A 12314-nucleotide genomic window follows, 5' to 3' on the forward strand; every position below is an offset into this window, starting at 1 on the left:
CCAGGGGGCTGAAAGAGCAGCCAGACGTCCCCTGTACCGCGTCAAACCCCAGCCACCCCCCGCTCCAGACAACAAACAGACAGGCAGTAAAAGTCCCAGCTTTAAACATTTCCTGGCCAAGGCGGGATAGTCAATTTTGACGCTGCTGAGAAAAAAATACAGCCTCGTTTCCGTTCAAATGCACCGAATTTATGGCCCAGGTTTTCATTAACTACTGTCAAGGAGGAAGCAGATAGACCAAATAAATTATGAAAAAATTACTTTTTTAATGTACAAAAAGACTTATTTACAAGTTGAGTATGTCATCTCCATTCATCGCAAGTAGAAAAAGCTAGAAATGTTTTGGACATATAAATCTGACCGGATGACTCACCTACAGTATTTTCAGGGATGCTGCCTTCTGTACAGACAATATACAGGCTGGGAGCAGCTAGTGAAATCCTAGCAGGGGGAAAGACCATGCACCACACGGAGTCCAGAGCCTTGGAGGTGTCCCAGGGCTGTCGTTTGAAGCTGGCCTTGACTTTGGACCCTGACAAAGCGTTTGCTGTTCTGGGATGTAGAGGCCCAGGTGAGGTTTCGGCCCTGTCCTGGTTGAAGTCAGGGTCAGAGTCGGTTCCAAGTTCTTAGTGGTGCAGGTGGATTTGGCAAGGTTGCCATGAATTCAACATGGGAAAGGTGCGCTGTGTTTGTACATGTGTGTGGCGGGGTGGATGCACCTATTTACCCTACTGTATGTTCCGGAACAATGTTTTCTGATGTCAGCTGCAAATTCCATTTCCAGGTGCGGCTTGGCCAATGCTGAAGAGGAGAATTCAGGGATGTCCCCCAGAGCCCCAACAATCAACCCCTTCACCCTCCCACCCCCACCGAAAACACCATGCATATCACCCACCGTTCTCTGTGAAATGAACAGGAGGGCGGCGGAAGGGAATCCAGAAGACGTCATGACTGCATGCTGTAGCTAGGGGGTTGGTCACTGGGCCGCTGGCGAGTGAACAGCACGGCCTGGAGGAACTTGGTCGGAGGTTGCTGTCAAGCCCTGGGGTTTATCCATGGTCAAGTGGGTGCGTAGTGCATTGGAGAAACAGGCTTGGGTAAACACGCGACTTCCTCGTCCTACTGGGAGACCTCCAGGGCAGCCTGAAGCTGGGCCCCTGGCGTGCTCACTTTACCCAGGCCCCAGGCCATGCTTCAGCTCACCTTGGCCATCCTTAACCCACAGCAGCTCCGGCAGCCCCGAGGTATTTAGAAATGTGTTCTTCTCAGGAAGGGCTACATTCTACACGCGGGAACACTGTAAACATGGTCTGGAGAGGCCAGGGTAGCTTCTGGGCTTGTCCTGAGTATTACACTGTTTTCTTTCCTTTTTGTGGGTGATACTTCCATACTTTATTCATCCACACACACTTGGACAGTCGGCCAACTGTAAACTTGGCTTTGCGGGGTAGAGATGCCTGCTCTACCAAACCCGGAATCAGGATGTGCTTCCAAATCACCCAGGTAAAAATTTTCTTCCACTCCATGGCAAGGGATGTGAGGGGTCTCAAGAATTAAGCTTCATAGAAGAATTCCGGTGGGCCATGAATTCCTTTACTTTGCAGGTACTGGAACAAGAAACGTATCTTCCTGGATTAGAATACCTAGTATGGCTTTCAGATTCAAACCCAAATGTGGTTCCTCTCGCCTCTTTCCACGTGTGCTCAGAAAGCCCTGGGCCAACGTAACCCCTCATCAGCCAGATGACAGAGGTGACAAAGCCAGAGCAGAGTGGTCCTATAAACACCAAAGGCTGCGAAGCGCTGTGTAAACGTGTTTGCATTCCTGCCTTGCCTTTTCTGTTGAGGCTTTTTTCAGAGTTCCGACAGATAATCTAAAAAGAAAACCAGACAGGACGCACATAAACCTGCCCTTAAAGCCTCTGTGGTCTGAACCAGACACTGGCCAAACTCCCTCAGACCTATTTAATACTTTTTGGGGAAAAAGATGAAATGGATGAAAGCCCCGCGCTCTGGGAAGCGCTGGTCCCTCGGGGTCCGCACAGCGCCAGGGGCCGGGGCCTTAGGTCATCATGTTGAGGAACTTGCTCTCCTCGGCCAGGCTGGTGAGCATGGAGCTCATGTCCCCAACGGCCATGTTGCTGATGCCCGCGGGGATGGAGGGCAGAGTCAGGGAGTTGCGCGGGGTGGTGAGGCGGGAGGAGCTCTGGGAGAAGCCGTGGAGGAGACTGGGGCTCAGGGCCCCCGAGAGCAAGCTGGAGTGATCACCGTCATCCATGATGGCATCAAAATCAATCTGGGGGGCCTCGAGTAGCTGGGAGTCCACAGTGCTGGACACCTGGTTAAGCCCTGGCGAGGGCAAGGCCTGGGGCTGCGGAGGCTGGGGCCGCATGGCCTGGCAGCCAGCCTGGTTCTCCAGGCCTCCGTTCTGCTCATACATGTGGATCTGGCCGTAATAGTAAAGCGTGCTGCGGTCCTGGGCCCCGCCTGCATCCTGGGGGGGTGCCTGGGGAGTCAGGGCCAACATGCCGCCCATCGTCCCCTTGGGCACAGACTCTGCCAACTCCTGGTCGGCCGACAGGGCAGCCATGGCGTGGCCAGCGGCCCTGGCATAGGCCAGCTGCTGCCCCACACGCACCCCACGGCGGCGGCCAGCAGGGCCGGGCTCTGCGGGTGGCCGGGGTTGCACTAGGCCGAAGCTCGATCCGGCCGCCCCCGTCGGGCCCTGCTGAGGCCCCACGAAGCCAGGCTGGTGGGAAGGCACAAGGCTGGGGCCTTGGCAGTAGCCCTCGTGGCTCATGGCTGTGGCCAGGTGATGGCTCTGCTGGGGGTAGCTCTGGGCTAGGTGAGGTGGTGGCATCCTAGCCAGGCTGGAACTGGGGACGTCAAGTTCCCTGTGGCTGCTAACCATCATGGCGGGGTCAGGGACAACTTCCATCTGCTGGGGGAGCCCCAGGTGGCCTGGCTTGGCCGCCATGTTGCTGCAGGACCGGGGGAACTGGTGCGGGGTCCCACTCAGGGGGCTCAGCTGGGGATGGGCTTGGCCGAAGCCGGAGTGGGCGCTCACAGCAGCCGCCATGCTGGAACACTGGACACCTGCCCCTGGCTGCCGCAGCTGCTGCATGTAATTTACCCTGGGCGCGGAGGGTGCTCCACCGCAGGGCTGCAGGTGAGGCTGCAAGCTGTCCAGGACCCCGGCGCTCAGCTGCAGGCCCTGATGACTGTAGCCTGGGTACTGGCTGAAGGCTGGCTTCTGCGGCACCACTGCCAGGTGGCCCTGTGGGAAGGCCAGGGGCTTCCCCTGGCTGGCCAGGGTGTCCACGGTGCCGGAGCTCACCTCGTTCCACTGCACAGGCATGCTGTTTTTGTTCAGGCTGGAGGGGGCCCCGTAACCCAGTGGGCAGCCTGCCAGCACAGGGGCAGAGGGGCCCACGTTGGAGTCTGCAGCCGCTATCGTGTGCCGGCCGTGCAGCCCGGGGCTGGGCAGTTTGGGGCTCTCGGAGAAGCAGGTGGTCTCCGGGGGGTACACCTTTGGGGCGCTCTCCTCCAGGGCGCCACCGGCATGCGCCTCGATGTACTGCACCACGTCGTCGGGCAGCACAAGGTCGTCCTCCGGCAGCCCGAGGCCGACCTCGGGGCCCGCGCCGTCCGCCCCCACCGCCAAGGCCTCCATCACGGCGTTCTCGCTGATACTGGGCGGCCGGGGCGAGTAGGGGCCGCGGGCCAGGCCGCCGTCGGCGCTCGCGTGGCTCTGCAGACGGAGGCCTCGGCCCTGGGCGCAGGGCGGCGGCAGAGCGGCCGGGGTCACGTCGTGGGCGCTGTGGAAGCGCTGCACCCGCGGGGGCGCCAGGGCGTCGGGTCGCCTCCCGGGATCGCTGGCCCTCCGCGCCCCACCACCCGGCGCCTCGTGGGGGAAGGAGGGCGCCGGCCCCGCTGGCCCGTAGTGCGGCCCATCGCTGCCCCGCCGAGGCCCGATCGGGCGCGGGCAGGCGGCGGGCAGCGTGCGCTCGGGCGCATCCAGGAGCGCCAGCCGGGTCCGCAGGCTAGCGCGCTCCAGGCCGGGCAGCGGGGTGGGGGGCGGCCCGCCCGTGGCCGCCGCGTACTTGGCCCGCAGGCTGTACTGCTGGGCGGGTGTGAGCTGGAGCAGCCCCGGGCCGCCACCACCGCTGCCGCCATACTGGCTGGCCTCGCTGGAGCGCCGCGACGCGTCGGTGGAGATGGGGTCATAGGAGTCGGCGGAGCTGGCGGGGTGTGCGCGGCCGGCGCCCAGGGGCGAGGCCTCGCTGGAGCGGCGGCTAGAGAAGTAGGGGGAGATGCCCGAGGAGCGGCGGCTCACGGTGTAGGCCGAGCTGACCGTGCTGGTGCAGCTGTCGCGGCGCTCCTGCAGGTGGCTCAGCACGGTCACCTCGCTGGCGGACAGCTCGGACAGCCGCGGGGTGGGCAGCAGCCCCGCCGGCCCGCCGCCGCCTCTGAAGTTTTCCAGCACGGAGCCTGCGGGAGAGGAGAGGGGTCAGCGCCGGGGACTGGGGACAAGGGGCGTGCTCTGCCTGCTTGGGCCGCGCTGAGCCTGCCGGGCCTAGAGCCCTGGAACGGGGCCTGGCACCCAGCAGGCACGCAGCCAATGACCTCTCAACGAGAGGAAGAAAGGAAGGGACGGTCAGCAGATGGTGGCACTCACTGCCAGGGCGGCTGGTGGAAGTCAGGAGGCCCGGTCCCCGTCTAGCACTGCCCGGCTGGCCCTGTGCTCTCATTCGGTCCCATCCTCAGTTTCTCCAGCTGTGGATGGGATGTGCCTCTCCGTAGCACTGCGTTATCCCCAAGAGCCCAGGAGGGCCCTGGCCACAGCCTCCCTGCATCCCCACCATCTACGGATGGGTGTTGCCGGGTGGGCTCCCCTGGGACTGAGTTTACCCAGCAGGCTGTTCAGGGGGAGTGTCCTGAGACCCACAGCCACGGCGGGGTGCTGCGGAGAGGCAGCGGAGTGGTTAGGGAGAAGACAGCTGCAATGCGGGCCCACCGCCAGCCGCGGCTCATCTCACAGGCAGCTCGGGGCCCTGAGCAGCCTCTACAGCCCTGCAGAGATCTATCCCTGGGTGTGGGCCATGCCGGGAAGGGTGACCTTGGGTGAGGCAGCTGTCAGCACCCCAGGCAGTCTCTGGAGGAGGTGGGGAGTTGAAGGCCATCTGCCGGCAGTTCCCTCGACAGCTGGGGCAATGAATCCCCCCTTCAAGGAGGAGCACGGCGGTGCCTCTCAGGGTCTCCTCCTAATAGCTCAGTGCCACGGTGCACACTGGGCCCTGGAGGGCAGTCTGGAGGCTCAGTGCCCCAAGGTGTCTGGCGCCCGGCACGCAGCCTGGCACGGTGGCACTCAAGAAATGCCTGGTGAAGACGTCTTCCACCTCAAAGCCTGGCCAACGCTTCCCGAGGCTGAGCACAGGGCCGCCCCCTCCGTGACGCCCTCCCTGCACCTCCCCGGCTGCCTTGCTTTCTCTCGAGCTGCCCTGAGCTCTGTGCTCGGCGCTACTCGCTCATCCGGCACCTCGTAACTTGGCCGTCTAACCACAGGGACCGGGAACGTATCACTGTCCTGCCAAGGGCCTTTGCTGTGGTGTGCGCGGCAGGTGCCTGATAGACAAGTGGATGGCTCATGAGGAGAGCAAGAGCTGAGCTGGGTCTGCCTGCCTTGGGGCTCATGGGATGCAGCATGCTGTAGCCGGAAGAGCGTGGGCTTTGGAGCCACTCAGGCCTGGGCTGAGTCTCAGCTCTGCCACCGATCTGAGCAAAGCACTTTCACCTCTCTGAGCCTCAATTCCCTGACCTGTGCAATGGGCCTGTAAGATCCATCTTCTCCAAGGCACACCTGCACGCCCGGGGCCTCCACTCACCACTTGCCGGCAGCGGGGGCAGCTTGGAGTTCCGGGTGTGTGGAGCCGGCCCGGCCCATGAGCAGGAATCCTTGAGCGACTTGAGCTTCTCCCTCTTGAGCTGCTCGAACCGGTGCACCGCGGTCATGTGTTTGCGCAGCTGCAGGCCACCGGTAGAGGGCGTGGCCAGGGCGGAGGCGTCGGCCCCCGGCGGGGGGTCCTCCAGAGCTGTCAGGTCTGCCAGGCTCCCGGGCCCTGTCCCCGGCATCTCCACGCCACTGTCATTGTTGGGGGCACTGCCCAGAGGAGAGGGCTCGCTGCTGCAGGAAGACTGGGCCCCGGGGCTGGACTGACACAGCTGTGGGGAGCGTGGTGAGAAGGCACCAGACTCAGAGGGTGCGAGCACCCACCGGCCCCGCCACCCACGCTGCACCCTTGCACACCCGGGGGCAGGAAGCTGCCGTATGGAGGAGCTTTCAAAGCATCACTGCTCTGAACCCCGGCTTCCCCAACTGTAAGCGGGACCCAAACTGACTCCTGGAGAGAGTCGGTGGATGGATGGAGACCACCCGGCGAGTAGAAGGCAGCGGGTAATCGCCAGGCACCCACCACCCACCCGCCCTAGCCCCCTGCTATGCTCCTAAGCTTTCCCAGTCAACGTCTGGGCCGGAGCTCTCTGCTTGTAGAGCTTTCAGTATGTGGACCCTTTGAAGCTGAGCCCCACAGAGGCTGCCGCAGCCGCGCGAAATTGACAGGAAAGAGGAGACTCAAGTACCCCAACAACAGCGATGGGGGTGGGCCGCTCGATAAAGCAAGAAACAGTGAAGGCCTGCTACCTGCCGTCTGCCCAGCAGGCCGGAGGTGGGTTGCTAGAAAGGGAAGGGTTGACCGCGGAGGGTGCAGCTGCTGGACACAGCCCTCGCCCTTGACCTGAGTGGCCACCCCAAACCAGCCCTCCCTCTGCAACAGGGTGAATCGAGGCGAGAGCTCGTGGCACACGTGTACGGGGTGGAACCCCACAGAACCTGGGCTCCCTCCACCGTGACCTGGGATCTGAGCCCACATGAGGCTCACCTGGGGTGCAGCATCCTTGGTTCATTTCTAACCTGAAGGCTGCCAAATTCCAGACCTTTCCAGGGGAGCTGCACACAGCACGGCCCACATCCCTCACCTCGGCACTCAAGGCCTTCTGTAGGTCACGCCCGCCCTGCTCCGCAGTCCAGATTCACACCCCCACCCTGCCCTGACCCTCACGTGGGCTCGGACCCCACTGCTTCCTCCTGTGCCTGCAAGCTTGACCCCTGCTGCCGGCCTCGAGCTGTTCCGACGGCCCCACCTGCGGTGCCTGCCTTCCCGGCCGTCAGGAGCCCGGACAAGCGCCCCAGCCCCCCTCACTCGCGCCAGCGCGCCCAGAGCCCACCCCGCCGCTCCGCTCACCTCCGTACCGTCTATCCTTAGGGGAGGTACAGTCAGGAGAAAGAGGTGGAGACAAAGAACAGGTGGTTAGAACAAAAGGGGTGCAGGCCAGAGGGGCAAGGACGCAGAGACAGGACAGAGGGGCGGGGGCGGCTGCGGCGGCGGCGGGTACTGGTTGGAAAGGCAGACACCGGCTACCGCCCCGCCCCCTGCAAACTGACCGCGTCGGGGGAGGCATCCCCGTCACCCACGGGCTGCCCAGCAGCACGGGACCTGGCACGAAACAGGTTCCGTGGGGGTCCGAGGTGGCGATGGGGGCCAGCTGAGCTGGAAAGAGGAGGGACATCCTTGCGCTCCTGGTGCTGCCGGGCACGGCCTCCTGGGGGCGGGGTATGGACCGGGCCTCTGCTGCGCAGCCCTGCTTACCCCGGAGTGCTCGGTCTTGATGGCTTTGACGTGCAGGCAGTCCTCCACGGCCTGGCTGGTGCTGCTGGCCTCGGCGCTCTCCTCGGAGCCCCGGCCAGGCTCGGCGCCGGCCTCGCTGTCCCCGTTCTCCCTGAGCAGGGGGGTGCGGAGGTGCACGTCGTTGCGCTGCTTCTTGGTGACGTGCGCATCTGGGCCGTGGACCGTTTTCACGTGCTTCCGGAGGGAGCTGGGGTCTGTGTACCTCTTGGTGCAGCCTGGGATCTTGCAGATGTAGGGTTTCTGGAAGAGGAGAGGCGTTACGGATGGGATAGGAAGGCAGACTCCGCGTGGGAGCACCGTCCGTCCTCTCGAAGCCGCGTCCTTCGGCAGAGCTGGCGGCACTGTCGGAAGGCGCTGGACCCCTGGACGCAGCCACGTCAGCCCCGCCCCGCAGGAGCCCCGCCCCGCAGGAGCCCCGCCCCGCCGGCTTCGCCTGCCACCTTTTCCGGCAGGTAAGCCTGTGGTTAAGGGGGCCCCACCACGGACCGGGGACATGGATCAGAGCCTGTGGAGGGAAGGGACACACAGTGCCTGGTGTGATCTGCATAGCGATTGGGGTGCTGGGCTTTTTGGTATCAGTAGCGAGTGTATTACCTCGTTATACGTCTGTGACACAGCGCGAACACCTGCTCTCTCTCATGAGGAAAGACAGGTTCAGAGAGGCAAAGACACTGGCCCCAAGTCACCCAGGAGTGGGATGAAAACCCAGGGTTTCTGAACCTCGGTCCTGAGCTCATACACACACACACCAGCAACATCCACATATAGACATACTCTGTCTACATGCATACACACACACAGGTACACACATGTATGCACATACAAGCACACACATCCACGTAAACACACACTTACACACGTATGTAAACACCCACACACATAATACATACATCCACATCCACACACATGCACATACATACTTGCGAACACACATACCCACACACACCCCTATCCGAGGCTAGCTCTTGTCTTTAGACACTCTGAGGGCTTCAGATACCTTTGGGAAGTCCTCGAACCTCCTGCCAGCATTGGAGCAGGTCCCTTTGGGGTCCAAACTGTATCAAAACGTTTAGAAACATCCTTTCCTGAGTCTACCTGAGTGACGGCAGTTGAGGGGCTGGGCAGGGACCGGAAGGCGGGTCCAGAGCTCCCACGAGCTCCCACCCGACTTTCCTTCCTGGGCTCCCTCAGCCCTGCCTGGGGCTCTGGCTACCAGGAGAGACAGAGGCTGCTCTGTGCCCCACGCGGGGAGGGACCGACAGCTCCGCAGGCCCGGGCGGCACGAGCGGCTGGAGCGTGTCATCCGCGCTGCCAGCCTGTCAGGGGGGACAGGGCTGCCGCTGCGTGCTGAGTCCCCACACCAGGGGGCGGGGGGAAGTGGCACCTGGGCACCGAATGGCCTACGGGCGTCTAGAAGCCGTGGGATGAGGGTGATGCGTTCACGCACGTGTCCGCGGGGCCCCAGGCGTGCGCCCGCCCGCTGCCCGCCTCCCTGGGGCCGGGTACCTCGTTGGAATGGGTGCGGTTCTGGTGCTTGGCGCGGTCCGAGGCATTCGAGAAGGCTTTGTTGCAGCCCTCATGCTCACACACGTACGGCTTCTCCCCTGTGTGGGAGCGCAGGTGCGTCTTCAGGTTCTCCAGGCGGGAGTAGGCCTTCGAACAGCCCTCAAACTGGGAAGAGGCGGGTTCAGTCAGTGAGGGCGCCCCAGATCCACCGCAGGGAGCCTGACCTGGCGGCCGGCCCGCTGGCCCCTCCCCCTCCCCGGCGTTCGCTCTGACCCGCATGGGCAGCCGGGCGCACGGGTCTCAGCGACAGCATCTACCTTCCTTCCTGACTATATAGATGACACGTCGCAAAAACGTGGAAGAAAATGACACCGTCCACGGCCCCGGCAAGGCTCATTCTGGGGACTCTGCAGTTCATCCCCGCACGTTTTTAAAACCCGAATCGGGAACATCTCGAGCGTTCAGTTACTTATTCTGCTCGTTAAAATCAACAGCACACTGTAAAGACTCTTCCCATATGATTATGGGAAATAATCTGTAAATGTTCTCTTCAACGGTCTCCCTCCCAACACCACTCCCTGATTAGAACTGTTCTGTGCATTGAATGTGCTGAGAATAAAATCCAGAGTCCTCCGTGTCCCTGAGGGAGCTGGCCATCCTCACCCTCGGTCCCTTCTGCTCCCTGACCCCGCTAAGCTCTTACCGGCGAGTGGCCTTTGCACACGCACACTGTCCCCTCTGGCTGGAACCTCTTTCCCACCCCCACCCACCCCGGCATTGGCTTGGCCCACTCCCTCTCAATCTTTGAGGTCATCTCCTCCGAGAACAATTCTCTGGTTTTCTTAATTATAATACCACCCTTTTCCCTTTATACTCCCTAACACAGTTTATAATTATCTTAATCATTTTGTTATATGGCCTTCCCACTAGGATACAAGCTCCCGGAGAGCAGGTACTTTCTAGGTCTTGTTCATTTCTGTGTTCCTAGGACTTAGTGCCTGAGGAAGAGAAACATGTGCGGTGCTCAATAAACATTTTAGGAAAGGAAGAAAAGAGGGAGCCAGAGACAGGGGCAGGAATGGAGGGAGGGAGGGAGGAAGGAAGGAGCACTGCAGGAGGTACCTATTCCAAACACACCGCCATTGCATCCAGTGTAGCTGTGAAAATTGCCCCCAGAATGACACGTAAACCCCAGCAGGAACTGTCTCATTCTTCACATCCTCCCCTTTACTCGGGACCAGTTTGACTGGGCACACTTAGCTCCAATGCCTTTTATTTGTTTCTGCAGTTCACAGCTCATATCAGAGGGCTATGGTTTGCTACCACTCGGGGTGTTAAGAAAATAACTTGCTGCAAAAGATCCAGAAGAGCCAAAACAATATTGCAAAAGGAGGACAAATTTGGAAGACTGACACTTGGCAATTTCAAAACTTACGACAAAACTATGGTAATCAAGCTACTGTAGAGCACAGGGAACTATATCCAATCTCCTGGGATAAACCATCATAGAAAAGAACATAAAAAAGAATGTATATATGTGTATAACGGAGTCCCTTTGCTGTACAGCAGAAATTAACACAACATTGTAAATCAACTGTACATCAATTTAAAAAAAAGACATTGTGTGGTACTGGCATAAGGACAGATGTATTGCTCAACAGAAGAGAACTGAGAGTTAAGAAATAAACTCATACATTTAGGCTCAACTGGGTTTCAACAAGGGTGTCGAGACCATTCGATGGGGGAAATATAGTCTCTTCAACAAATGGGGTTGGGACAACTGTGTAACAACATGCGAAAGAACGAAGTTGGATCCTTATCTCACACCCTCTGCAAAAATTAACTCAAAATGGATTAAGGATCTAAATGGAAGAACTACCTTACTAAATATATACACGTATATATTTATATGTTTATATAAATAAAACTATACTTATTAACTATAAAACTCACAGAAGAAAATATAGGGATAAACCTTTGTGACCTTGGATTAGGCGGTGGTTTCTTAGATACGTCAACAAAAGCACAAGCAAAGAAAACATTGGACTTTGAGAAAATTTAAAACTTTTATGCTTCAAAGGAAACCATGAAGAAAATCAAAAGAAAACCTACAGGGGCTTCCCTGGTGGCGCAGTGGTTGAGAGTCCACCTGCCGATGCAGGGGACACGGGTCCGTGCCCCGGTCCGGGAAGATCCCACATGCCGCAGAGCGGCTGGGCCCGTGAGCCATGGCCGCTGAGCCTGTGCGTCCGGAGCCTGTACTCCGCAATGGGAGAGGCCACAACAGTGAGAGGCCCGCGTACCGCAAAAAAAAAAAAAAAAAGAAAGAAAACCTACAGAACGTGAGAAACTATCTGCAAATCATATATCCAATCAGGCTCTAGTAAAATCACTACAATTCAATAACAAAAAGACAAATAACTCAATTTAAAAATGGGCAAAATATTGGAGTAGACATTTCTCCAAAGAAGATATACAAATGGCCAATAAGCACACGAAAAGATGCTCAAAATCATCTGTCATTAGGGGAATGCAAATCAAAACCACAATGAGATGCAACTTCACACACACTAGGATGACTAGGTAACTGGAAGGCAGGTAACTACAAGTTTTGGTGTGGATGTGGAGAAATCAGAACCCTCACCCATGGCTGGTGGGAATGCAAAATACTGTCACCTTTTTGGAAAAGAGTTTGGCAGGTCCTCAAAAAGTTAAACATAGAGTTACTCTATGACCCAGCAATGACCCACTCTATGACTCTATGACCCACTCTTAGGTATATAGGTAAGAAACTGAAAACATAGCCACACAAAAACTTGAAAGTGAATGTTCATAGCAGTGTTAATAGCCTAAAAGTGAAAACAGTGCAAATAGCCACCAACTGATTAATGGATAAAAAACTGTGATCTGTCCACAGTGGAATATTATTTAGCCACAAAAAGAAATGAAATACTCATACATGATACTACATGGATGAACCTTGAAAACATGCTCAATGAAGGAAAAGACACAGAGGCTACACATTGTTTGATTCCATTTTTATGAACTGCCCAGAATAAGCATG

General features: G+C 58.5%; 1 protein-coding gene across 4 annotated transcripts in view; it reads right to left on the reverse strand.

Moving 5' to 3' along the window:
- Positions 1-306: 306 nt before the first annotated feature.
- GLI2 (GLI family zinc finger 2) overlaps positions 307-12314 on the reverse strand; it is a 253944-nt gene continuing 241936 nt past the window's right edge. For 3 of the 4 annotated variants that reach the window (XM_082630344.1, XM_082630342.1, XM_082630343.1), the window contains exons 11-14: positions 9251-9415; positions 7706-7984; positions 5885-6221; positions 875-4490 (exon numbers count right to left, since the gene is read on the reverse strand). In XM_082630344.1, the coding sequence (XP_082486470.1) occupies positions 2062-4490; positions 5885-6221; positions 7706-7984; positions 9251-9415 (3210 nt within the window). In that variant the 3' untranslated portion in view covers positions 875-2061. Of the gene's footprint in view, positions 802-874; positions 4491-5884; positions 6222-7705; positions 7985-9250; positions 9416-12314 lie in introns of those variants that run through there. The other variant, XR_014294838.1, reaches the window with a different exon arrangement.

Source organism: Mesoplodon mirus (assembly GCF_964341445.2).
Source record: "Mesoplodon mirus genome assembly, chromosome: 8".
Taxonomy (NCBI): domain Eukaryota; kingdom Metazoa; phylum Chordata; class Mammalia; order Artiodactyla; family Ziphiidae; genus Mesoplodon; species Mesoplodon mirus.